Source organism: Felis catus, chromosome A2 (assembly GCF_018350175.1).
Source record: "Felis catus isolate Fca126 chromosome A2, F.catus_Fca126_mat1.0, whole genome shotgun sequence".
In the NCBI taxonomy this organism is placed as follows: Eukaryota; Metazoa; Chordata; class Mammalia; order Carnivora; family Felidae; genus Felis; species Felis catus.
The window spans coordinates 15,613,548-15,640,066 of NC_058369.1; the positions used below are offsets into that span (position 1 = coordinate 15,613,548).

The following is a 26,519-nucleotide window of genomic DNA, read 5'->3' on the forward strand; positions in this document are numbered from 1 at the left end:
CTGCTTCAGGAGAAACAGGAGACCTCTGCCTGCCACTCTCCCTTCAACTGGACCTTATTCCAGAAAGGATTTGAGGCCGGGGCGCCTGGGTGGTTCGGTCAGTTAAGCGTCCGACTTCAGCTCAGGTCATGGTCTCACTGTTCGTGAGTTCGGGCCCCCCGTCGGGCTCTGGGCTGACAGCTCGGAGCCTGGAGCCTGCTTCGGATTCTGTGTCTCCCTCTCTCTCTGCTCCTCCCCCACTCATTCTCTCTCTCTCTCCAAATAAACATAAAAAGTTAAAACAGGAAAGAAAGGATTTGAGGCAGCCCACGAAAATATACCTAGCACATTAACATTAAAACAATGTTATTTTTTTTAAGTTTATTTCTTTATTTTGAGAGAGAGCGAGGGGAGGGGCAGAGAGAGAGACAGAGAGACAGAGAGAGAGTCCCAAGCAGGCTCCACAGTCAGCACAGAGCTCTCCCCGGGGCTCGAACTCACGAACGGGGAGATCATGACCTAAGCCGACCTAAGTCAGACGCTTAACCGACTGAGGCGCCCTGCTTTACATGGTCTTTAAAAGAAAAAACAAAACCAAGAGAAACCCCCAAAAAACCCGGGGGCTGGGAGCAAGGCACGTCTCTCCAGAACGGAGCCCCGAGAGAAACTTGGCCCTGAGCGGAGCTTGTAAGGGAAACGTGATGACGTGGGCGTGGGGAGCGTGTCCCCATCAGGAATATGACACAAACTCGATGAGCTGATATTTTATGAGCGGCTTCGCTGTCGCGGGGTTGAACGCTGGACGTGAATGGCATTTCTGGTCGACCAAATCGTGTTCCTGCGGACACGACACGTATCACGAGTCCGGTGGTGTTCGTGGTGGTTTGGGCGACCGCCTCACGCTCTGGTCCTGCTGACTCTTACACGGCTTCGAACACGGATCTGCCGGTGCCCGGATGCCCGTCCGGGAACTGGCGCTTTTCCTCCCTATCGACTGCGTATGCCCCCCAGAGCCCCTTTACTTGAAGCCCAGAAGTACTTCGCGAAAAGAATCTTGCGAAGGCGGTGTTTGCTTAAGGGGTGGGTCCTCCGGTGAGAAATGTGCCTGGGGGCCCATGTCCAGATGGGCCCGGAGCGCACTGGGCCCTCCCCTCCCGCTGAGGCATTGGCACCACCTTCCCGGCCACTCCCGAGGCCACCAGAGGAACAGTGTGTGCCCCCTCACCCCAGGGGACGGCAAGCAGAGGTGGGGCGTGTCTTTTATCACTGATCCCTGAGGTCATCGTGACTTGAGAAGTCATCCACCCAGCTGGGATGACGGGTATGGGGCGGAGACAGATGAGAGCGAGGGCATCGGCCAGCGTGCTGAAGGACATCAAGGGCAAGAGAGGAGGGGTGACCGATGTCCACAGCCAGGGGACACTTTGAGGACACGGAAGGCAGGTCCCTGGAACTTCCCTCCTTCCCCTCAGGTAAACAAGTGTCCTGGGGGGGGGGGGGAGGGGCTCTCCGGGCTCCCTCCTCCCTCATCAGGGAAGCTGGGCATGTGGCCCAGCCTACACCACCGGGAGAAACCATTTCTGACCAGTCTGCAACAATTCATTGGAGGGGAAAAAAAGGAGATTCCAAGAGAAGAGGCCAGGAAATACTAGCCAAGCTTCGAGATGGGACAGAGTGAGTAGCTGCGGGCTCTAAGTTCTTCCAGAGAAGGCTCACTAGTCTTTTAGCTTGGCCGTGGGACGGGGCGCTGTTGGGGCTACGATGCTGGCCGTCACGGAGTCTTGGAGACCAACAGAAGACGCCAGGCACAGTACTGGGCTCGTCGCAGGGTGCCTAAGATGCTATGGGTCATTCTGGTCCTGCTGCCTCAAGAGAAACACGGTGGGGCTGGAGGAGGCGACGCAGGCGGTCAAGACGGTGAGGGCAGGTGGCCTCTTAGGAACTTCTGAAGGGAAAAGTTGGGATGGATCAAGTCACCAAAGGTACGGAGAGAGCAAACAGGAGGCGATTCACCGGACAAGAGGGTGGGGAGTCTTAGGGACAAAGCTGGGTGTGTCCCAGTTCTGCCCTCACTGGTTGGTGCCCCGGGGCAGGCTCCTTTGCCCCTCCGCACCTCGGGTGAGTGGGAGAATGAAATCCACTCGGAAGGGCTTTTGCAAGACTGAGGCAAGGCGCACGCCCAGCCCGCAGGGGACCGGCTAGGAGTGAACGGGTATGAGGCGGGTGTCACCGGGGGTCCAGGGCGCCTGCCACAGCTTGAGAAAGATGGCAGGTGCTGGAAACACTGCAGGAAAAACTTTCCACCTGGGGCAGATTAGAGTTCAAGAGCATCTCAGCCCCCTCCCGCGCCCCCGGAAGGAGTATAAAGCTGGGGGTGCACCAAGGAGAGAAGGTTTGGAAATCAAGCCTGACCAGCAGCTCAGAGCAAAGGTTCTCAGACTCAGCTGCAGATTAGAACCCTCCCGGGGGAAGCTGTTAACATCCCGAGGCTCAAGTCCCTCCCTGCCCTGATCACTCCAGGGCCTCTTGGGGGAGGACCTGAGATATCAGAGTTCTAGAAGCTCTCCACGTGACCCGGATGTGCCGTGCAGTTTGAGAGCCAGCGGGCCAGGGTGTCTGGGGGACGTGCGCAGTCACTTAAGGCTTTTAAAGAAGGGAAGACTCACTGTCCAGGTGCTCGGTGCCGCTCGGGTGGTGTGGCTTTGGGGACAGCTGCCTGGCACAGACATGCTCATCCGTGTAGGGACCGGGAACGCCCCCACTTCGAGACCGCAACTTCAAGCACCTCCGGCCACGTTCACGGTTGCCTCGCAGGGGATTCGTGCCGGTGACGTCGCCGCTGCCCTCCCCCTCCCCCCCCAGCACAGCTTCTGCGCCCTCACGAGCACGGCCCAGGTCCCGGGCGGGGGGCGCTGTGCGGACCCACCTTGCCGGTGGACTCGGTGCCCCGCAGGATGCAGAGGTACACCACGAGCCAGGCCAGGAGGAGGCAGAGCCCCTGCTCCCACTGCACGCCCCCGCTGTCCTGGATGGACGGCGAGATGTTGAGGGTCTTCCGGTACCAGAAGTACTGCGTCGAGGACGCCTTCTCGCACTCCTCGTCGTAGCCTGTGCGGTTGCTGTTCAGCGGGCACACGGACCACGGCAGGGGATCCTTGGGGATCAGAACAAGCACACGGCCAGGTGAGGGCTGGGGCCGAAGGGCAGAGCGGGGAAGGACGGGAGTGGGCCTGACGGGAAGGGTGCCTGGTCCCCAAAGGACAGGAGCATCCGAAGGCAGACAGGGACCAGGAGGGCCGGTCAGGGGCACAGACGGGCTTAGGGGGAGGAGAGAGGCGGGGAGAGGGCTTTGCGCACCTTCCAACCCCACGGGAGTTTGTTGAGGATCACCTGGCTCTGTCGTGGGTCCGAGACACTGGACCAGACAGACGACGGCCAGACCGTCTACGAGAATAGAACCCACAACCTCTGCAGCAATGAGCCCACGGACTCCAGCCACAGCATCTTGCAGGGAGTGGCCTGGAGTGGGGTGGGCAGGACCTGGGCAGTGACAGCCAGTGTCCCTAACTCACGTGCTCCCCGACCCCAGACCAAGCGGAGAAAGCCCAATCAGCTCCCCTCACCGCACAGACAGCCCCCCCTACCCCAGTCCGGGCACACCGGAAGCCGTGCCTTTTTTCCCACTGACACACCTTCCCCATTCCTCTCCCTGCCCTGGGGTCTCTGCCGAAGGCAACGATCGCAAGCTCTGGATAAATTGCTTCGGTCTGTTCTCATTTGGGTGGACTTGGCTTATTTTCACACATTCCTAGCAAGTCCTGGCTTGAATGAGACTCGGGTCCTTCCCTCACTAACAGGCGGTGGGGACTGGCTTCTCCCAGGACAGACGCTGGGTTTAGAAGTCAGGCAGGGGTGAGGTTCAGCCTCCCTGCAGCCACCTTGTGTGCCTAAGACAGAGAGAATCCAGCACTGCTGACTTCAGTGGAGCCTGAGTCAAGCTATACCTGAAGCAGTTCCCCTCCTGGATTTTGTAGATAGAGTCAGTAAGAGCCTCTTCTGCTTCAGCTAGTTTGAACTGGGTTGTCTGTCACTTGGGAACAAAAGAGCCTAGAGATGTGTGCACAATGAACAGGATAGAAGTGGGAGCTGAGGAAGGGGGGGCGGTGGATTTAATTCTGGCTCTGGGGGCAGGGGGCAGGGGTTAGGAGTCCCACTTCTGCTCTGCCAAGCCCCACATCAATCACTATTGCTTGTTTCTGGGTCCCGTAAGCTCAGATGTCATTAGACAAAAGTTCTCCACTGACAGAAGCAAGTCCTGGCCCACTGGGTTCCATCTGTGTGTTTCAGGGGAAACAGACGTCACCTCATGGGCCAGGGCCACTCTACCGATGAGCAGCTGGAGCCCAGCTTTGTCCACCTGGAAAATGCTCGGGACCTGTGCAGGGGTCGGGGGTGGACCCCCGGCCTGTTGAAATTCGAGTCCGTTTCTAGCTTTGACCAGAATAGTTCTGAAGATGGTCCCCAGCAGTTCCTTCCATGGAAAGGCGGCATTTACGGCCCCTCCCTGTGAATCTGGGCTGGCCTGTGACAGAATGCAGTGACGTGACGCAGTGCCCCTTCCCATCCCGGGCTTCCTGGGGCCTCGTAGCCCTCATGGTCACGCTCCTGGAAACCAGCTGATGTGTAAAGACCTTTGGCCATACCGCTGGGCAACAGAGACTCATGGAGAGAATGGCCACGTAGAGCCAACTGGGATGCTCGGCGGCAAACCAGCGCCATGCCCCAGGCAGGTGGGAGGGTCCCTCGTGGGCTTGGAGTCTGGTGGAGCTACCCAGCCCACAGCCCCTTGGGCCACTGGTCCGTCCACTGGACCGTTGCTGAGCCAGCCTGGGCTGGCCTGGTTCCCAGCCTCGGCTACGTGACTGAATCCCGGGGAGAAGGGAGGCTTTAAAAAAAAATACGGTGCCCAGGCTGCACCCCCAGTGACTCTGACTGCATCGGTCTGGGTGGGGCCCGGGCCTCGGAGGTTTGAAAGCTCCCCCAGGGGGGAGGAATTTAAGCGAGTGCAAGGACTTACGAAACTGACCATTTCCCAGCAGCCAGCCTCCCCTCCTCGGAATCAGTGGGTCAGGCTCGCATTTTGTATCTGTTTTTCTAACAGCCCCCGGTGCTCCTTGTGGGCAAGGTCCTAGGCAGGAGGCTGGGAGGCCTGGTAGGGGGATGGACAGGCTTCAGCCCCTGCGGCCAGGCTGCTGGCGTCCAGTCTCACAGCTACTCAGTTCCCCTCCGCTGATGCGGGGCACCCCACATCGCAGGGCTGTGGTGACGGTTCCTGGGTGATTACCTCTAAAGGGCTTGCGACTGTGCAGGGCCCTGAGCTGGCTTTGAGGGAGCGACCGCTGCTTCGGGTACTATCATTACGTGACCACGGAGGAGGGCTCCAGAGTGGGGGAACTAAAGGAGAAGTCCCCGGGGCCTGGGAAGGACAGACCGAATGGATAGTCGAGTGACTTTCAGGAGTTGCTGGGCCTTGCACTTCTGAGACTTAGGAAAACGTGTCTCATTTCTTGAGACAACCTTATTTTCACCTTGGGAAGATGGTCAAATATTCCTGATTTTGTTAGAACACGACATGTTGCTTCTACCTTTGGAAAACTGTTTCTATAAGTATACAGAGGCATAATGCTGGCGATGCATATGGCAACTCTTCAGTTGGAGTTCCATTGTGCAGTGCACCACCCGCCCAACTGTACATGATAGCTCTGCACAGAGGAGGAGGAGTGGCCACCAGGGGGGAGAGTCAGAGGAGCTGCTGTTTCCACCCAGAAGGTAGAGGAGAGGCAGGGCTGTGGCCAGTCTTCATGGAGTCAGGGAGAAGATGGGGGCTGCAATTAAGCTCAGAGCAGAGAGCCCTTCCTGTCAGGGATGCACACGAGGCATTTCCCCATGGGGCGACCCGGGTAGGGTTGACCGGGTGGCCAGAGTGGGGCGTGGATGTAGCATCTTCCGAGTGTAGATGCCACGTTCTGACCACTGAAGTCATTCACCCGGGCATTCCTCGGGGCGCCAAAGGCTCCCGGCTGTGCCCAAGTGCTCCAGAGCGTGGCCCCACAAGTTGGGGTTAATCCACAGTCGCTGGTCGGCCCTGCCTTGCTTTTGGACCCTGGGGACAGTGTCTGTCCTGCAAAGGCCGGGTTCAGTGGCAAAGGGCGTGGCGTCTGCCCGGGGAGCTTCTGTCCGAGAGGGAGGAGGCTGCTGGAAGGCAAGCCGGGGGAGCGGGGAGGGGGTCCCCGAGAGTGAAAGGCAGGTGCCGAGGAAGAGCCGTGAGCACGGGCGGCAGAGGGGAAGACTCCTCTCGGCTTGGACACAAAGAGCACCTCTCAGGGAGGAGTTAGGGTTCTCGCTTCTCTACGATGTTCGGCCCCATCCCATGTTCTGCCACGAGCGTCAGCTATGGCCGTAAAACAGAAATACAGGTTGAAAGTGTTCATCTTTGGGAGTAGCCCCTGCTGTGTTACAGGGGTGCCGACGGTCGTTCTAGAAGAACTTTGGTCTGCAGGGAAATAAATGTGGGGGCTCCGGCTGGAGCCAGGAGGCTGGGAGGACAAGCGACCAGAGCTGGAAGGGGGAGGAGGAGGGGAAGGGGGCATGAGTGGGGGTGAGGGGCGTGGCAGGGCAAGTCCTCCCGCTCTTACTGGGTTGGTGGCTCTCTCCATCCACACATCCTCCCCTGGAGCATCTGGTGGTGCTTCATACTTTGGGGGGGGGGTCGTCACATCGTCACATCTTTCAGAATGTGACGCAAGCCAGAAACCCGCTCCCCAGAAACGCGCACACACGCGCGCACACACACACACACACAATGGCAGGGTCCCGTGGATGCCTGGCTCGGGAGCCCTCCGCTCGCGTGGGGTGCTCAGCCTCCCCCAGCCCCTGAGGCCGCCGCCCCCCCATCCTCACCCCTGTCCCCCCCCCACCCCACCCCACCCCCCGCCTCGGGGCGTGGCCTTGCTCTCTCCTCTCCCTGCCCCGCTCCCCGCGCCCGCTCGGGCACGGGCTCGCTCACCTGGAAGGAGTGGAAGAGGTACCAGAAGGCCCAGGCGTTGATGATATTGTAGTACGTGGAGAGAAAGAAGGACACCACCACGCTGGCGAGGCCTGGGAGGGGGCAGACGCGCGCTGAGGACTCCCGCGTCCGCCTCTCTCTCTGCCCCTCCCCGGCTCACCCTCTGTCTCTGTTTCTCTCTCTCTCTCTCTCTCTCTCTCTCTCTCTCTCAAAAATACATAATAAAAAGGCATTAAAAAAGCAAACTTAGCATGAGAGGCAGGCTGTCATTGACAAGTGCCACCCTGATGCTTGACGTCACAGGTGCTCCCCCCTTGGCTTCCCTGACGCTGAGTCACTTGTGCCAAACCCTGCCTCGCAGTGGCCGGGGACGGGGGTACGTGGAGGGGTGTCTGGAGTGGAGGGGCCTGGAGCCCACACCGGGCCGCCCCCCCCCCCCCCCCCGTCAACCCAGAGCCACCGTGCGCATCTCCGCCCACCCCCACCCTCGGGGACATCTCGTTGGCCGTCTGAAATTGGCCGGGGCGGAAGTGTTTACACCACGGGTATCAGGGGATGCCGCAAACAGGCCTCCCCTCCCCCACCCACCCCGAGAGCTGGCCGTTAAACATTCACCAGCGCCCCTGCTTGGCACACACGTCCGGTATCTTTCCTATTAGGCAGCAAATGCCACCTCTGAGAAGCCCTCTGTGATTGATTACTCGGGCGGATCGTAAAACCACACACCTCCTTGTTAAAAAGTAACAGCCCTTCGCGATGAGGAGGCAGTTCGGGTTCAGAGATGATGCCCGAGGCCACGGACACACTTCTTCTGCCTCCGAGACTACATGCCATGCCAAGCATACACCCTCCTTGCTCCTGAAACACCGCTCTGCTTCCCTGCCTACCTGGCTGGAGGCGGGAGGGCTGAGCAGAAGAGACTGTGGCCAAGGGCTGGCCAAAGTTCCTCCCGCCCACAGGCAGCCCTGGAACGTGAGGGTTGTGCAGGGCGGGTTAACTAGCCATCGCCGAGAGGCGCCGGGGACGCACCAGGGGACCCGGGAGGCACAGCGCACCCAGCGCGCCACCCATGTCCCCCTCTGCTTCCCCGCACTGGAGACATTAACGGGCCACCCCACGGGCCCTCGGTGGTGCAACAAAGATAACACGAGCTCGTGTGCAGGTATCATACAGGCTGGCACCCGGCACGTAGTAGGTGCTCACGAGAAGGAGCCATTAATCATTAGCAAGGAGCAGTTAGAGCTCCCAGAGCGGTAGCTGCTGGGAGACTGAGTTGCAGCTCCTTGGCTGGGCAGCTATTTCCTTTTACAGAAGAGCCAGCTGAGGCTCACGGAAGAGAAGCAGTGTGGTATCGGCCCCCCAGAGGGTGTGCCTCCCCCCCTTCGTCACCAACCTGCGGGTAAGGGATCCAGCCCCCGTTGGCTGACATCCCGCGGCACCCCCCCCCGCCCCCCGCGCTCTCTCTTGGGCCTTGCGCTCGCCCCTTGCTCCGGCTGCCCTGCCAGCCAACGGGCTCCCACCCACACCCCCTGCTGTCCAGGATCCAGGAGAGTGCCCACTTACCAACACCACCAAGGTAGGGGCTGATGGTCCTCCAGGCACCGATGCTGCCCTGCCGCATGCGCTGGCCCACTGCCAGCTCCAGGTACAGGAGGGGCATGCCCTCTACAACAAGCATGATGATGTAGGGCACCAGGAAACTACCTGCGGGTGTCCAGAGCCAACACCAGGCCATCACCGATGAGTTTAACTCCGGAGCCCACCTGACCTCCATGCACATCCACCCTCCCTCCGTTCCTTCCGTCTTTCCACTTGTCCATTCATCTTTCTACCTTTCCACCCACTCATCCTCCCACATCTCCACTCATCCTCCATCCTTCTGCCCTCACTCTCTCCCACCTTTTCCACAGCCCACTGTTCTTTCATTCCCCTCGCTCGTACATCACCTATCCATTTTCTTCTATTCATCCATCCACCCATCCAAGCATCCATCCATTCAGCCACCCATCCAAGCATCCATCCATCCACCCACCCATCCACCCACCATCCAACCATCCATCCATCCAGCCACCCAGCCACCCATCCATCCAGCCAACCAACCATCCATTCATCCACCCACCCACGCACCCATTCAACCACCCACCCACCATCCAACCATCCATCCATCCACCCAGTCACTCATCCATCCAACCAACCATCCATCCATCCATCCACCCACCCATTCAACCACCCACCCACCATCCATCCATCCATCATCCACCCAGCCACCCATCCATCCAACCAACCATCCATCCATCCATCCATCCACCCACCCATCCAACCATCCACCTATCCAAGCATCCATCTACCCACCCACCCACCCACCCACTCATGCATCCACCCATTCACCCATCCATCCTCCCACCCACCCACCCACCCATCCATCTATCCACCTACCCATGCACCCATTCAACCACCCACCCACCATCCAACCATCCATCCAGCTATCCAAGTATCCATCCACCCATCCACTTACCCACCCATCTATCTACCCATTTACCCATCCACCCACCCACCCACCCATCCATCCACCCATTCACCCATCCATCCAACCAACCATCCATCCATCCATCCATCTACCCACCCATCCATCCATCCATCCATCCACCCATCCAAGCATCCATCCACCACCCAACCATCCATCCACCCACCCACCCACCCACCCATTCAACCATCCACCCACCATCCAACCATCCATCCATCCATTCACCATCCAACCATCCATCCATCCATCTACCCATCCATCCACCCACCCATCCATCCATCCATCCATCCTTCTATCCTTTCTATCTTTCTCTTTCTCCATCCAGCCATTCATCCATCTGTGATAACATGCAGACTTGCTAGTTAAAAACTTTAAATACTTCCATCCTGAGTAGTAAACTGCCATTGTCCCAAGCCCCTTGAGTGCCTCCCTCAATGCCTCAGCTGCCCCAGCCCCTCTGCCAGAAACCCTATTCCATCTTCTGTGGTAGCAACCAATGGCAGAGGCAGGGGCTTGGTGTCTACGCATGGGGAGACAAGCGGTCCTCAACAGACAGAGCCTAGGCCACCATCTCCTTTTACAGAGCACCTCCACTGTATGTGTATCTGTTTTACACAGTGGCCCTCAGCTTAACGTTTTGTTTTAATAAAGAGTACTATGGCTAACGCAAACCCACCGGTTCCTCGGGGCCGTCTGCAGATAAGAGCCTGTGGTGATAGTACGGAGCCAGGGGGTGTGGATGGACTATGGAAGCCCTCCCCACTGCTGGCACCTGGACAGAGGCGGGCAGCCTGCTGGGGGCTCCCCACACCCCTGCCCTGCACAGCCCTGTCCAAAGCTTCTCCTGTGAGCCCCGCCCCTCCTTCCCTGAAGTCCTGCTCATCCCTCCCCCCTGCTCCCAGCAACTTGGCAGAGAACCCGGGAAAAGGTCCCAGAGGAGAAGAGGGCAGGACTCCTGATTAAAATAAAACCCTGACATTACAGCTGCAGGGATTAAGGGCAGGTTACAGAAGGAACTGGTTCCAAAAGTGTTCAGGTAAAGAATGAAATACGTATGCTTCCGTGAACATCGAATATTTACGAAAATGCCTCCGTCGTGCTTACGTGTTGCCCCAGAGCCTGCTTTCCTCCCCCGACCACAACACGACCATTTGTGTCACCCTCGTGTAGCTGTACGTCATCCCACTTGGAAAACACACCCAGATTCATTTCATTGGTCCTCGGACACTGGGCTGTAGCTAGGTCCCTGCTATCATGTAAAAAAAAATTTTTTTTAATGTTTTTATTTATTTTTGAAGGAGAGAGAGACAGAGCCTGAGCGGGGAAAGACCAGAGAGAGAGGGAGACACAGAATCCGAAGCAGGCTCCAGGCTCCGAGCTGTCAGCACAGAGCCCGACGCGGGGCTTGAACTCCTGAACCGTGAGATCATGACCTGAGCTGAAATCGGTCGCTTAACCGACTGAGCCACCCAGGTGCCCCGGGTCCCTGCCATCCTCAACAGAGCAGTGGGACCAAGCTTGGTCCACGTGTTCGGTTCTCTCCTCGGGACAGAGATCCCAGAAGGAGAGTGGCTGGCACCAGGGCCACGCAGAGATCAGGCAGAGTCAGCTCCCACCGTGGAGAGAAAGCCACGGCCGTGCGCATGGGACCACCGGGCCTCACATTCCCAGCCTCGTCCTCCCTGCTCACACGGGGGCCTACGACAAGCGCTACCCTCTCACTTCTGGACTCTGTTCTGATGACTGCCAGGCCCCGCCCCCTACCTGCCCCAGGGAAACGTGTTTGGACGTCTTACCAGGTGCCTCTCAGCAGCAGAGAGTCCAAGAGGCCGGCTGCTCTTGGACTGGAAGGGGGCTGCCACCTACAAACCCAGCAACATTCAAACCCTCAGTGGTTCTAAGAAAAAGCTCATTTTCCCCCAAGGCGTTAAACAGTAACCACAGGAGGCCTGGCAAGGTCTTTGACAGGGCCGGGCTGATGGCCCAGTGCCCACGGGAAGCTGGAAATCCAAGGCCCGTGCCCAGGTGGTAGCATGGGGGCTCTTGAGGCCTGCCCATCAGTCATTTCCATTATCCATCCTCCAAGTATCCAAACGCACGATCCCAGCGAATTTGCTCAGCCACTATTTTCTTTTTTTTTTTTAATGTTTATTTATTTTTGGGACAGAGAGACAGAGCATGAACTGGAGAGGGGCAGAGAGAGAGGGAGACACAGAATCGGAAGCAGGCTCCAGGCTCTGAGCCATCAGCCCAGAGCCCGACGCGGGGCTCGAACTCACGGACCGCGAGATCGTGACCCGAGCGGAAGTCGGACGCTTAACCGACTGAGCCACCCAGGCGCCCCAGCAACTATTTTCTTAACGGGTGATGTCAGAACAACTGAACACCCACACGCAGAAAAAAAAACGAATCTCCACCCCCATCTCCCATTTTATACCTCCTCCCCCAAATCTCAAAATGGATCACAGACCTACGTGCACAGCTCAAAACTATAAAGCTTCTAGAAGATAGCCCAGGAGAACATCCCTCTGACCGTAAGGCGAGGCAAAGATCTCTTGGATACCACGTCGAAAGCACTGTCTATGAAAGAAAAGTATTGATGAGTTAGATCTCATTTGAAAACTGTGTTCCGTGAAAGGCACGGTTAAGAAAGTGAAAAAGGCAAGCTAAGAGGCTGGGGGGGGCCTTCTGCAAAACACGTGTCTGGAAAAGACTTGGTGCCTAGAATTTATAAAGGACTCTCAAAACTCGACAATGATGAAAAAGAAAAAAAGAAACCCGTTCAAAAAAGGTACAAAAGGGGCGCCTGGGTGGCCCAGTCGGTTAAGCGTCCGACTTCAGCCAGGTCACGATCTCGTGGTCCGTGAGTTCGAGCCCCGCGTCAAGCTCTGGGCTGATGGCTTGGAGCCTGGAGCCTGTTTCCGATTCTGTGTCTCCCTCTCTCTCTGCCCCTCCCCCGTTCATGCTCTGTCTCTCTCTGTCCCAAAAATAAATAAAAAACGTTGAAAAAAAAATTAAAAAAAAAAAAGTACAAAAAAAATACACGCATGGCAAATTAGCCCACGAAAAGATGCTCAACACCAGCTTGTATCCTGAAAACGAGCAAATGTCAACCAAATGAGACGCCACCACATACCTCTTGGGATGAACCGGCTAAAGTAAGAAAGGCTGAAAGCACAAAGTGCTGGCGAGGCCCCGGGGCGAACCCACCCGCGCGTCGCTAGTGGAATGCAAAATGGTGTAGACACTCTGGGAAGCGGTTTGGCAGTTTCTTGTGAGGCTAAGCACTCACCGACCCTACAGCTCAGCGAGTTGACTCCAGCGTGTTTATTCTAGAAAAATGACAACGTACACTCACACAAAAAACCTGTATGGGAATGTTTACAGCAGCTCCCTTCAGAGTCGTCGGAAACCGGAAACAACTTAATTGGCATCCAGCGGGCCAGCGGATAAGTAAATTCTGGGACAGACTACTAATTCCCGCAACAACATCGGAGACTCTGAGAAGCATGATGCCGTGTTAAAGATGCCAGATTCAAAAGGCTACAGACTGGGGCGCCTGGGTGGCTCAGTCGGTTAAGCGGCCGACCTCGGCTCAGGTCATGATCTCGCGGTCCGTGAGTTCGAGCCCCGTGTTGGGCTCTGTGCTGACAGCTCGGAGCCTGGAGCCTGTTTCGGATTCTGTGTCTCCCTCTCTCTGACCTTCCCCTGTTCATGCTCTGTCTCTGTCTCAAAAATAAATAAATGTTAAAAAAAGAAAAAAAGGCTACAGGCTGTATGACTCCATTTATGTGACATTCTGGAAAAGGCAAGCCTGGGGGGACAGAAAACAGACCTGTGGCCGCGGGCCCTTGGGAATGGGAGGGCTGACAGTAAGGGGTGTTACTGGGTGGTGGGAATACAACCATACATTCATCAAAATTCATAAAACTACACCAACAAAAGTATTTTTCCGCACGTAAATATATCTCGCTAAGAGAAAAATCAGTTTTGTGATCAGTTGGAAAACGAGCCCACTAACCAACCCTCTTCCCACTGGAGTGCTCCCCATGCTCCTTTGATGTAAGACCTCTGAGGGGCACCTGGGTGGCTCAGTCGGTTAAGCGTCCGACTCTTGATCTCAGGGTTGTGAGTTCAAGCCCTGTGTTGGGCTCTGCACTGGGTGTGAAGCTTACTACATTAAATTAAATTAAATTAAATTAAATTAAATTAAATTTTATGAAATAAAACCTCTGACACTGCCTTAGCATGAGGAGACCCTATCATCAGGGAAAGGCCTTCACTCCCGTGTGTCTGGATGGGGCACGTTGTGAGAGATTCAATATGCCCGCACATTCCCTGAAGCTGCTCCTGTGAACGGATTCCTGTCTCCCCCGCCCGTGAATCTGGGCTGCTCTTGGGACCAGCTCTGTCCAACAGGATGTGGGGGAAAGGACGCCGTGATGGTTCCAGAGCCTGGGCCTCAGGACGCCCTACAGCCTCACCACCACCTCTTGGAGTGCGTGCCCTGAGGCTGACACGTTTGGAAGCCGGTCCAGGGGACCCGGGGATGAAAAGCCCCACTGGAGGAGAACCGAGGGCCCATCCAACTCAGCACCAAGCGCACACGTGTGAGGGCTTTCCAGCCGCCAGTGGATGCCACCATGAGAGCCAGGCCCGATGAAGCCGGCAGAGAACTTCCCAGGCACCCACAGAACTGTGAGAAAGAATTCACTGTTTCAGCCTCTACTCCCCCCCACCCCTATTGGAATTTGACCAACGACCCCACCCCTGCCCTCCCTCCGGTCTCGCCATCACGCATGGCACCTAAGGTCACATCTCGTCTGTCAGCTTCGACGGGACGGCCTCCCAGGCTTTGTGTCTCATGACCTTGACTTGTTGGACGCTACTAGCCAGTTATTCTGTGGAACGTCCCTCGCTTTGGGTCTTGGCAGGAACCCTGAAGCGATCTGGGTCTTTGTCCAGAGGCACGTGATGCTGCTTCGCCCCTTTCCCGGCCAGGTTTACTTTGCTCACTTGGCCAAGGTGGGGTCTGCCACGTATCTCTGGGGAAAGTTCCTGTGTGCCCCTTAGAAACGATTCCGTGTCTTGCCGGGAGATATTCTGAGATGAGGTAGCCATCCTATTGCCCACCAGACCTGTGCCCTCTAGATTTAGCTGGAATCTTGCCGGGAACAACAGTCTCCATGTTGGTTGCCGCTCGGCGACTTTCTAATTCCATCCTTCCTTCTAAGTCCTTAAGTTCTAGGGTGGCCTGTTGAGCCGAGATGGGTCACAACAAGCGGGTGGCCCGGCCCCGTGTGCGTCTGCATCACTCTGGGTGAGGTGGATGTTTACAGTCACTGAGGACACATATTCCGAGGATATAAAGACAGTTCTGAGCCTGGAGAACTCTTGCTCGCGGCCAACTCCCCAGCACCCGCCATGATGTCTCGGCCGCGGTCCTCTTGGTGGTTTTCTCGCGTCCGCTCTACAGCTGCCCGCGACAGCTTATTGTCAGAGAAGCCCCCTGCCCTCCCACTTGGGCAAACCGTCTTTGGCTTCTCCTCACACCTAGAATAACACCTGCACTGGCCTCTGCGGCACGGGGCTGGTGGCCTCCCTCACGCCGCTGCAGCCACGGGGCCACGGGGCCCTTCCTGTGGGGCCGGCCTCTGCACGCTCGCCCTGGCTGTTCCCTCAGCCTTCCTCAGAGGGGCCTTCCTGGTCTGCCTCAGGGACAACAGTCCCCACGCCACAGTGAGCCTTCAACCCCTCACCCCGCTGGACCTTCCTTCTGAGCAGTTACCCACGTGAAATTCTGCTGTGACTTTGACTAGTTGGTGTCTGTCTCCCCTTAGCACGGATGTTCTTGCTCCCTGGTCTGTGCAGAACAGAGCGGCACTGGGCAGAGAGCAGAGCCCCGGGAATATTTGTTGGAGGCAGGACAGAATCCTTCAGGCCTCACCAGACCTTCCACGCACATCACTTCCTCCGGAAACCTTTGCAGGTCACCCAAAGGTAAGTGGGGTGCCCCCCTCACAGTCCCTGCTCCCTGTCTACCGCTCTCTCCACCCCTACTTCCCTAAACAGCTTCCCAGAACAGAGACGGGGTCTGCCTGGCTCACAGTTGGATCTCCAGCCCCTAACAGGGCCAGATATGGAGTAGGGGGTCAGTAAGTGTTTGCTGAGTGACTGCTTGATGGTAAGTGGCTCTCTGATGGTGGTTCTACTTGGGTGGGCAATATGGGAAGCTATTACCAGAGAGAGTTGACAGGCCTGGTACAGTTCATCATGTTGCTAAAATTTCATCCAAGATTCCTCTGAACTCTCGCTTTATTTTGTGGCTGTATTAATATAGACCTTGGGCAAGTCTATATTGGCCTGCACCTCCCTCAGAAAGGCTGAGCCCTCAGAAGGAAGCCTTTGCACCTACGATAATACACCGTAGATCAAAATACAAGGGCCACTCTAAGGCATCAGAGCAACTGTCTTCCTCTGAAATTGATTTGCCATGAGAAACAGAAGCAATGTGTTAGCAAATTTCTAGTACCTTCTCTTAGGAGAGCCAAGAGGACCCCGTGTTTATGGAACAGCATTGGACGACGATGAAGGATAATCTAAGAAGAAGAAATGTCTGAAGATGAAAAACATACGGCAGGTGAATTTGAAGCCAATGGAGGCAATAAGCAGAAACCAACAAAAAACAAGCAAAAACAAAACAAAAAAACCCAACAAACAACAACAACAGAAACCCCCACAACCTTTAGAAATTACCCTGTAGCTCAAGGAGAAAGGAGAAAGTGGAAAGGACGGGCGATGAGGCACGGATGGCGGGCCCAAGCACTTCCTGTGTCTCTAGGGAGAACCAAGCAGGACAGAAGGCTGCCAAGACAGATCCGGAACAGCAACAAATTCTACCGGACGCTTCCCTGGCTGCGTTCCTGAAAGGCCCCACTAGTCCCAGGTTAAAAAAAAAAAAAAAAATTAAGTTTTGTGAGCTCTCGTGTCCTATGCACCAGGGGGCAAAAACGGTGGGCTGTCTGGAGGTCTGGAGACACAGGTCTGAGTGTTCCAGCCTGGAAGATTCGCCCCACGGAACACGACGGTCGTTCAGCCCCACGTGCAGCTGAGAAGTTAGACCTGACAGAGTGGCCAACTGCGGGAAGTTTATGCCCATCTCCCAGAATCCGAGGGAAAATCGGGCAGGGGGAGGAGAGAGGCACCCCGGGGGACACAGCAGCCCTTTCTAGCAGGGTGGACGCCTGTCCCTCTCGCCAGGGAAGCCCACCCCCCTGAGGTGGGGGTTTCACCGCGTCGGGCAGCCCCAGCGGCCATTCACAAGGACAAGTTGGCTGATATCTACAAAAAGTACTTACTTCCCAGAGAGACCTCTGGTGCACCCTCCGGGGGGGGTCAAGAGCAGGCTCAAGACATTTGTAACCAGCAGAGGACATGGGGGAGGGTCTCTAGCTGGCCCTCTCCCCCTTCGTGCTAGGAGCCATACGGTCCCGAGGCACCACTGATGCAAATGTATTTCCCACCTAGACATACAGCTTGCAAGTCGTGCGAGATGAAGTTCCACACTGGAGAATGGGTACATAAGCTGTTCCGTATGTCCACGGACCCGCACGGAGCCGTTTTAAGTTCATAGCTTCAAAGAGTATCGAACGGTTTTGGAAATGATGGTCAGAGGTGAGGTAAGAAATAGCAAGACACTAAATTACATACAAAACATGCTCTTAATTTTTTTTAAGCCCCCCCCCCCCAAAAAAAAAGTGTAACGGCATGACCTTGGGTACTGGAATTGGGGACGGTTTTGTATTTTCTTTCTTTGTATATTTCTCTAATTTTCCAAATGTTCTACCATGAGCACGTATCACATTGGGGACCCCCCCCCAACACACACACGCGCGCGTATGTCCTTCTAGAACACGTTGCTGCTTATTTTTCTAGTTATCACAGCCAGCGCCGTATCTATTTGCTGCTCCCAAGAGGCTCACGACAAAGAGAACATCCTCTCTCTGAATGACGTTTGTGTCCGCGAATCTCGCTCTGGCCTTTGAGACCAACAAAGACCCAAACAATGAGATGCAGCCACTTTCAGGGGAAGGTTTGCTCGGACGCATGCCCTCTTCCTACTTACACACCTTGGTCTCTACCAAACCACACGAGGACTTTTCAACCTGATTTTTTTTTTTTTCTTCTTGGGGTGTGTACGTGTTCAGTTTAAGGGGCACGGATCACACATCCCCAGGGGAGGCTGAAGCTGCTGGCGTGGGGACCACATTTTGAGGAGCGCTGTCCTATCCTCTGCGCCCCTCCACCCCAAGGCCTTCTCCTCCTCCTCATTGACCCCTTCCATCTTGGCTTTCCCCCAAAAGTTTGTTATTTGGAGTCGACACCAGTCAACTTTCGGGAAACGGAGAAGGAAGACACAAGTAAGAAAAATACCCACCCCCCACCCCCCACCCCCCGCCCCCCGCCCTTACCCTGCCTGACGCCTTGGTCTAAAGCTTGCTCGTCTGCCCCCACCCCTCCTTGCCCACCCCCTGTGCCAGCATGGCCCCGGCCCCTGGCCCCGTCTCTGTAAACTATGGCTCTGAAGGTACCGCTCCCCACCTGAGATCCTGGTTCTGCTCCCCAAGGGAAGTTCTAACTTCCCAGCGAAGCTATTGAGGGTTCTTTGGTTTGGGTTCATGCTGGAACCTTCCTCGCCTTCCTCCTCTCCCCTCCCGCCTTTGCCCCGGCACCCACCCCATACGTCCGGGCCACGTAGAGTTTCCAGCCATTCCCCTCGGATGCATACCCTTCTGTGTCTTTGGCACACGGGGGTTTCTTCTGCCTGGAAGGTTTTTGTCCCTAAATCTACCTGATGAGCTCGGACTCCTCTGTCAAGGCCTAGATGAAATGCCACCACGGCCGGGAGCCTTCCTGGGTTCTCTCGGGCAGTGAGTCCTTCCTCGAGTCATTTCAGTGAAGCCTCCCAAAGAACCGTCCGTGGAAGCTCTTGCTGCCCCCCGTGTGGAAGGGCCATTTCCACGGTGCCGCCCCCTTAAGGGCGATGACCACCTTTGTCCCTGGCCTGCAGCAGATGCTCAATACTTGTTGAAGGACTGAAATTAATTCCTAGGACGTTTATATCGCTGAGCGTGTACTTCTCTATTCTCCTTCCTGTTTGGAACAGGATAGACGACGGCGGTTCTCATCCCTGTGCACAGTAGGATCCCCTGGGGAGCTTTAAAACTAATGTTCAGGCCACACATGAGACCGGCTCAATCAGGATCTGGGGAGGGACAGACGTCGGCGTGTTTCACAGCTCCCGGGTCATGCTAACGTGTAGACGGGTTTGAGGCTTCTCCACGGGCAGGTGGGCACTGTATCTTGGCTGTTCCTCCCCACCGTGGGGGATGGGGGTGAGCCGTGTCTGAGCCCACGGTGCTGTGCACGGTAAGACATGGCTTTAGAGTCCCTTTTAACTGAGGGAGGAGGAGGTCTCCTGGAGAGGATGAGGAGTACAGGGTACGCCCAGCAGAGGGAGGGCAGCAGACATTTGGGGGGAGGGCAGAGGCGCAGAGGGGGTTGGCCTGACAGCCACCTATGGCCCCTAGGGCTTCCCCTGGGGACACTGCAGACAGCAGGTGCTGGGCCAGGCCCCCTCCGTGGTTGAGCGTCACAGCAGACCGTGCGGGAAAGTAAAGTGCCCTGAGTCACGGCGAGTCCGGGCCTGGGACTCCCATCTACCACAGTCACTCCTGGCCTGCTCGGATCAGAAGATGAGACCCCGACGTGGGGGGCCTAGAGAGAGCCCTGGCTCGGACGCAGGAGTGGCCTGAGCCCCAGCTACACCTCCAGGAGCCCCCTTTTCTTGTCTGGACTTGTCCCCCACCTCTAAGTGGGGGTGACAGCACCGACCGCCGGAAACGCTTTGCACGCTGCTGTCTCCCGGGGCACCGAGTCCCGAAACCCCAGCCCGGGCACCAGACGTGGCTCCTCAAGGGACTCGCTGACCACACTGCCTCACGGCCGGAACCCAGCCTCGGGAGCCGACCTTGGAACCTTCATGTGTTTGACAGACGACAAAGCCCTGAAACTCAGCTTCCCGCCCCACGCGGGCACCCACATGCGTGCACATACGTGTGGCTCGGTCCCAGACCAGGCGCTGGCCTGGAGGGCTGCGGCTGCAGGGGCGCGTGGGGCCGCTGGGGCCAGCTCACGCACGAGAGCCAGCTGCCCACATCTCTGCCACCGCCACCTGCTGGGACCTTACGTGGGGACATCACAGTGTGAAATCGGCCCTGGAGGGAGCGTTTGCACTGCGATTATCATCAAATGCTACACTTGAGGTCTTACTTCCTCCCCTCCTCTCCCCCCCACCCCGTCCCCGGCAGCTGATCAACATTTCCCAGCACCCCACTACCTGGCTCCCAGCAGCTGGTGGCCCTGGGGGGCACAGGAGCAACCCTGACCTTCGTCCAAGTTGTGCTCCGTGGCCCCGCAGCATCCGTACCCCTTAGGCGCTGGTTAGAAAGGCAGATCCCGTCCCTGCCTCACCGCAGGTCTGAGTCAGGGTCTCAGGGGGCAGGGGCCACAGACCTGCAGTTTATGGGGCTCCCCAGGGAGGCTACAGTTGGAGACGCACAGCTCTAAGGACCAGAGAGGAGGGAAGGGAGGTGCAGGGGGGGCTTCGGGGGGACGTGGGACATCCAGTCTGGGTGTCATCCAACCACAACACAGGCAGGTGTCCTCCAATTTCTTCCTCTTCACGGTTCAAATATAAGAGAGAGAAGACTTAGGGGAAAAACGTCCACATTGCCACCAGCCACACCACTGTTCTCAGGCGTCCCCGTTTCTTCCGCGACTCGAGCGCCTTTACGTACAAATCAGGCGCTGGGGTATCTAGTTTCCCCACGGGTGTGCGCAGCGCATTCCGTTCTGGAACCACACGGTCTCCCACCCTGACACGGTCGCCGAGGCCAGGGGACTCGCTCAAGGTGGGGTTTTGTGCTGTCTTTTACGTCTGCCAAGCGCCTGGGCGCTGAACGGCGGGGGGTTGGTACCCGGAATGTAATCTTCCGAATTAACATTCCTCGTGCTGGGCCTGGCTCGGAAGGGCAGGACGGGAACAAGCCTCCGGGTCACAGGCACAGCCCCGTGGAAGGGCGCACGGACCCCTAATCCGTTTTATTCTGGGAAGTATTTCGGCACGGCCTGGCTCTGTAGTTTATAAACAAGCTCTTTGTTGGCGGGAGGTGGTGGGTCATTTAGAAGGTTAAACGCTCCTCTGGAGGCTCTCATGAGGTGCTTGGCTTCCCTTTTAGCTTTAGGGAAGACAGTGGGTCTGCAAACGGCCTGGATTTGGGGCCACATATGTCACCTATCAGCAGGTGACACTGCCGGGCAGGGCAAGGCTTGGGGAAAACCACCGGCAACCCCACCTCGCGTCTCCTGCACTTTTCCCAACAGAGCTTGCTCATCCGTCCAACAAATACTCACCGGCGCCTCTTCTGACCCGGCTGCTTCACAGCGTGGGGCTGGGGGGAGACCGAGGAAGGGGGCTCCAGGCTAACGGCGGCTTCCCAGGGGGAGGAAATAACCTCGTGCAAAGTGTAGAGGCAGGGAATGCCCATTCTCTGGACAGAGAAGTGGTCCAGAATAGTTGGCGGGACTAGAAGAGGAACGGGTAGCAGACGATGGGGTGGAAACAGGGGCCGGTGTCAGGTGACGAAGTCCTAACTGTGCCCGGATAAGCTGTTTCGTCTTTTATTCTGTAGACACTTATGCTAAAGGGGGTGCCACCGGCCCAGCCTGTACCTGCCCACCTCGGACGCCTCCAGCCGGCCACCCACCCGTCCTCTCCTCCGTGCCCGCCCATCCATCAGCCAGCATTTATCCATCCACCCATCCAGCCCAAGTATACACTATGTACCAGACCCAGGATTTATTTCTTCTTCCCTTTTTTTTTTAAAATTTATTCATTTATTTTGAAAGAAAGAGAGGGCGAGCGAGAGAGGGGCAGAGAGGGAGAGGGACACGCAGAGAATCCCAAGTAGGCTCTGCTCTGCACTGTCAGCACAGAGCCCGACACGGGGCTCGAACCCATGAACCGTGAGATCATGACCTGAGCCGAAATCAAGAGTCAGAGGCTCAACCGACTGAGCCACCCAGGCGCCCCCAGGGTTTCTTCTTCTCTCCTTTTCTGGGTCCCGGAGGGCTTGAGGTGTCCCCAGCAACTCCCTCCATATATTCTGTTCCAGAACTACTCCAGCCTACCTGTGTCACCTGCAGACGATTCAGGGGACGGTGTTGTTATTAACAAGGAATTAAACAGTCATGTGACAGCAAGGCTCACCTGGGCCGATGGCTGGAAAACACACAGCCAGGAAAGAGGTCTCATGGCTGGGTGTGCCGAGCACAGCAGGACGAGGAAACCTCATGCTGACAATTCTTTGAAAAGTCAGTTATGAAGCTGTTACAACACATGGCAACACAGGCCCTTCGAAGAATTATAATGTATTTATGTCCTTCAAATGAATAAAGGAATCAGAGAAGGGCACCTGGGTGGCTCAGTCATTTGAGCGGCCGACTTCGGCTCAGGTCACGATCTCGCGGTCTGTGAGTTCGAGCCCCCGCGTCGGGCTCTGTGCTGACGGCTCAGAGCCTGGAGCCTGCTTCGGATTCTGTGTCTCCCTCTCTCTCTGACCCTCCCCTGTTCACGCTCTGTCTCTCTCAAAAATAAAAAGTAAATGTTAAAAATGTTTTAAAAGTTGTTTTAATTAAAAATAAATAAATAAGTAAACATTAAAAAATTTTAAAAAAGGAATCAGAGAGTTAAGATTCGCTATGTAAAAAAGAAAAAAAAAAACCAAACAACTCCATGGATTGACTTTTTGTCAAGTTTTGGGTTTTTGTTTTGTTTTGTTTTTGAGCTGGTGGGGAAAGGGGAGGGGGAGCAGTGTTTTACGTCTTGGTCCTTCTTACACGGGTTACGTTTTGTGAATCCTTTGGTCTAACATCTCTTATTGTCCTTCATGGTGAAAAACACTTCCGATTATAGAAGGCATCACACACACACACACACACACACACACACACTCACATGCACACACACAGTACAAAGCAGAGAAAAAGCACTCTGAGATAACTATTATTAATATTTTGGAGTGTTTTTTTCCTCGTCTCTTTTCTTGGCATATTTTTCAACATAATTGAGATCATCCCTTTTACACAGTTTTGATTCTGACTTCCCCTCCCTCCACTGAATATGACAGGAGAAAACTTACACGAAAGTTCTGAAAACTCCTTCTTAGTGGCTGCAAAGAACACCATTACATGGATGTTCCGTAATTTACTGAACCAACCCCTTTAGTTGACAGCTCAGGAAGTTTCTTTTCTTCTTCTTCTTCTTTAAGTTTATTTATTTTTGAGTGAGAGAGAGAGAGAGAGAGAGAGAGAGAGAGAGAGAATCCCAAGCAGGCTCTGAGCTGTCAGCACAGAGCCCGATGCGGGGCTCAAACCCACAAACCGTGAGATCCTGACCTGAGCTGAAGTCGGCCGCTTAACCGACTGAGCCACCCAGGTGCCCCACGGGCTTAGGAAGTTTCCAACATTTTACTTTTATTAAAAGATGGAGACCAGGGGCACGTGGGTGGCTCAGTCAGTTAAGCAACTGACCTCGGCTCAGGTCACGACCTTGTGATTCATGGGTTCGGGCCCAGCATCGGGCTCTGTGCTGACAGCTTGGAGCCTGGAGCTTGCTTCGGATTCTGTGTCTTCCTCTCTCTCTGCCCCTCCCCCACTTGTGCTCTGTCTCTGTCTCTCTGTCTCTCTCTCTCTCAAAAATAAATAAAATGTAAAAAAAAAAAAAAAAAAAAAGATCGAGACCATCCTTCTTCCACCCTCGGTCAGAACTCTGATCATTTCCTTCAGGTAGAATTCTAGAAATGGAACCGAGGAGGAAAAACTGTTCAATGCTGAGGCTTGAACCCCTCTTGCCACACTGCTTTCCAAAGCGACAACCGCATGCATAGAGGCTCTGTGGCATGTCACGAGGGTGTCCCCGGCGCTCTGTAACGTTAAGGGAAAATGAGGTGCGTGTGTTGGTCTAGCTGGTGAGCGTGCATGATGCGTCAGAGGAAGCACTTGTAAAATCAAACCAAACCCGAAACAACAGAACTGCAATGACTTGCCTGTCCTGTCACCTGCGGTTCCAAACCCAAACCAATGCTTTAACAAAAAGATTTAAACAGCTGGCCCAAGACCCTTTGACCCGGAGTTTCAAATCGCGCTGGTGGGAATACGCTTCTGATTTGAAAACTGGTGTCAGGAGTTTCTGTCGAGCAAGCCAATTTCCTGCTCACTGTTCCCAGGTAAAGGGAAGGCTTGCTCAGAAGTCAGACTACTGCCCCAGGGAGAAAACGCTCCCCGACCCTCCTAGGGCTCTCAGCAAGGGTGTGAGGCGCTGGGCCGCCCCTGGGATGGGATCTGGGGGTTGCAGAGAGCATCCCCCCCGCCACGAGGGCGGCTCTGGGGGAAGAGCTGGGCAGCGGCGCGCCTCAGTTTACCGGCCGGGAGCACGGGCCCAGCGCCGGCTGGCGCGCACCCCCTCCGGCGCACTCACCTCCGCCGTACATCTGGCACAGGTAGGGGAAGCGCCACACGTTGCCCAGGCCCACGGCGTACGAGATGCAGGCAAAGACGAACTGCAACGGGTTGGCCCACAGCGGCCGCGCCTTCTCCATGGCCGCGGGCTCGGCGCGGGGCTGCTTCGGAGCGCGGCTGCCGCGCGCGTCCCGCCCGCTCGGCCCTGTGGTGGCCCCGCCGCCGCCGCCGCCGCCGCCGCCGCCGCCACAGGCTCGCTCGCTTTTTAATTGCTAATCTCATTAACGCGCGCCCGCCGAGGGGCGAGGCTGGTAAATGGATGACGGCGGGCCCCACCCCGCCCGGGGCCGCCGCGGCCGGGAAGGTGCCCGGGATTGCGCGGCACGGGGGCGGCGCCCGGGGTGTGTTGCTGCGCGGCGGCTCTTGGGAGCCGTCGGGTTCTCCCAGCCCACCTACCCGTCGTTTCCTGGGTGCCTGCCGGGTGCTGGGCTTGGGCTGCGGATGAGGCTGTGAACAACAGACATCCCCGACCCTCCCTCCGGGACCGGGTGTTCGGGCATTCCCCGCAGGGAAAGGCTTACATTCATTGGACAGGATAAAAATGTCCCATTTTCAACTACCGTTGGAATTGAAAGGACAATTGAAAGGACAAGAAAAAGGGTGAGCAGTACTGGGGTGGTCAGGGAGGTCTTCCCAGAGTAGGAGATGTAACATTGCCCAGAAACTGGGAGGAAGGGAGCGAGGGAGGGAGGCACTTTCCACCCTCCTCCACCGTCCAAAGACACACACTTTTTGGAGGAAGAGCCACCCAGGCGGCCAGGTTTCCCTCCATCTGCAGACAGGCCCTACTTGCCTACTGTGTGTAGGGTTGGGAGTCCGGCTCTGTGATGCTGGGTGGGGCCAGGAATCCGGTTTTGAACAACCTCTGTGATTCTGATTCATGACACTGGCATTGAGGCCTAAGAGACCAGTCTGGAAAAGTTATTTGGTTCAGGGTGGTCACTAGATGTGTCTAAGCATGATGCTTTGGAGAAATGCTTCTGTCACTGACTTAGCTGTGTGACCTTGGACAAGTCACTTAACCTCTCTGAACCACTGTTGCCTCATTGAAACAATTGAAACAAACCTCTCCCCCTCCCAAGGGCCCATGTGAGAATTAACTGATAGCTTACTAAGTGGCATTATAGTAAGTGCTCGATACAGGGGCCACTGTTATAAGTCCCCAGGGGTCTGGATGAATGAATGTGTAACACGCTAAATCAGTTCATTAATATTATACTTTGAACAGTGCCTGGTACACAGTGAGCGCTATGAAAATTCTTGATATATGATTAAAATTAAAAAGAGATGAAAGGTGGAGTCGCCAGTGGAAATCTTCCTTGAAGCCAAAATGAAATCATTACTCTGGTGTCCCCAGCGCTCCTGCCCGGCCGGTGGCTGACAAAGGGCAGTGTGGTCAGGAAGGTAGGGGCTTCTCGGACGTGCTACCGGTCCTTGAAGTTTCTGTCTCCAAAAGGCAGAGCAGGAAAAGTCCACAGTGCAGCAAGGGGCGGGGGACCATTTTGGTTTTTAAACTTTGGATTCTGGTGAGTGTTTTTTCTACAACTGGCCTCCTCCCCAGAGGGACCCACCAGCCCAGGCTAGTTTCCGCTGCTTTTGCACGTGAACTACATCACACACGTGGACTCGTGCGGCATGCGCTCTATGGTGCCTGGCTTCCTTGTGGGATTCAGTCCGCGGCAGCGTGTGGTTCTAAGGCTGTTCTTTCTCACGGCTACATAGTATTCTATGCAGTGAACATACCCTAGTCAATGACCGCAGGACGTTTGGGGCTGCTGTGAATAAAGCAGTGAGGAACATTCTAGTACTTGCCCTCGGGCAGGCGAATACACGCAACGCTGGGAACTTCCAGGCCGGATGGCAAGTGTGTGCGCGGCCTTGGCAGGTGTTGCCAAACTCTTTTCTAGAGAGGTGGTACCGGTTTATACTCCCACGAGAGTTTCGGTTGTCCTGAGTCCTCACCAACGTCTGTCATTCTGTTCTCAAAGTGCTACCCGGCTTTGTGGGCGTGTGGTGATAGTTCACCGTGACTTTTAATTGTCACTTCCCGGATACTAATGAGGCTGCATACCTTTCCCTAGGCGAACTGGGTCATCTGGAGAACCTCTTTCGCGAAGCGCACGTGCCTTTGCTGCTCTGCAATTCACTTGTCTGTCTTTTCCTTCTGACCCAGGGTTCCCTGCACATTCTGGATACGAGCCCCCTGTCAGTTTTATGCGGGACAGATTTCTTCCCTCCGTCTGCGAGCTGCCTTTTTCTTCCATCGGTGCTGTCTTCTGATGAACAGACGTCCTTGAATTTAACAAAGTG

At 56.0% G+C, this 26,519-nt stretch overlaps 1 protein-coding gene and 1 long non-coding RNA gene across 2 annotated transcripts in view; both read right to left on the reverse strand.

Annotated features, from left to right (window-relative positions):
- The window catches only part of SLC6A20 (solute carrier family 6 member 20), a 36,935-nt gene extending 12,522 nt beyond the window's left edge, over positions 1-24,413 (reverse strand). The window contains exons 1-4 of the mRNA XM_023248037.2: positions 24,169-24,413; positions 8,609-8,749; positions 7,046-7,137; positions 2,906-3,133 (exon numbers count right to left, since the gene is read on the reverse strand). Of these exons, the coding sequence (XP_023103805.2) occupies positions 2,906-3,133; positions 7,046-7,137; positions 8,609-8,749; positions 24,169-24,289 (582 nt within the window). The 5' untranslated portion in view covers positions 24,290-24,413. The remainder of the gene's footprint in view (positions 1-2,905; positions 3,134-7,045; positions 7,138-8,608; positions 8,750-24,168) is intronic.
- Positions 1,561-2,867, reverse strand: LOC109495147. The gene is made up of 2 exons (XR_002150394.3): positions 2,646-2,867; positions 1,561-1,924 (listed from the first exon to the last, which is right to left on the reverse strand). It is a non-coding gene; the product is annotated as an uncharacterized LOC109495147 (long non-coding RNA).
- Positions 24,414-26,519: the final 2,106 nt, after the last annotated feature.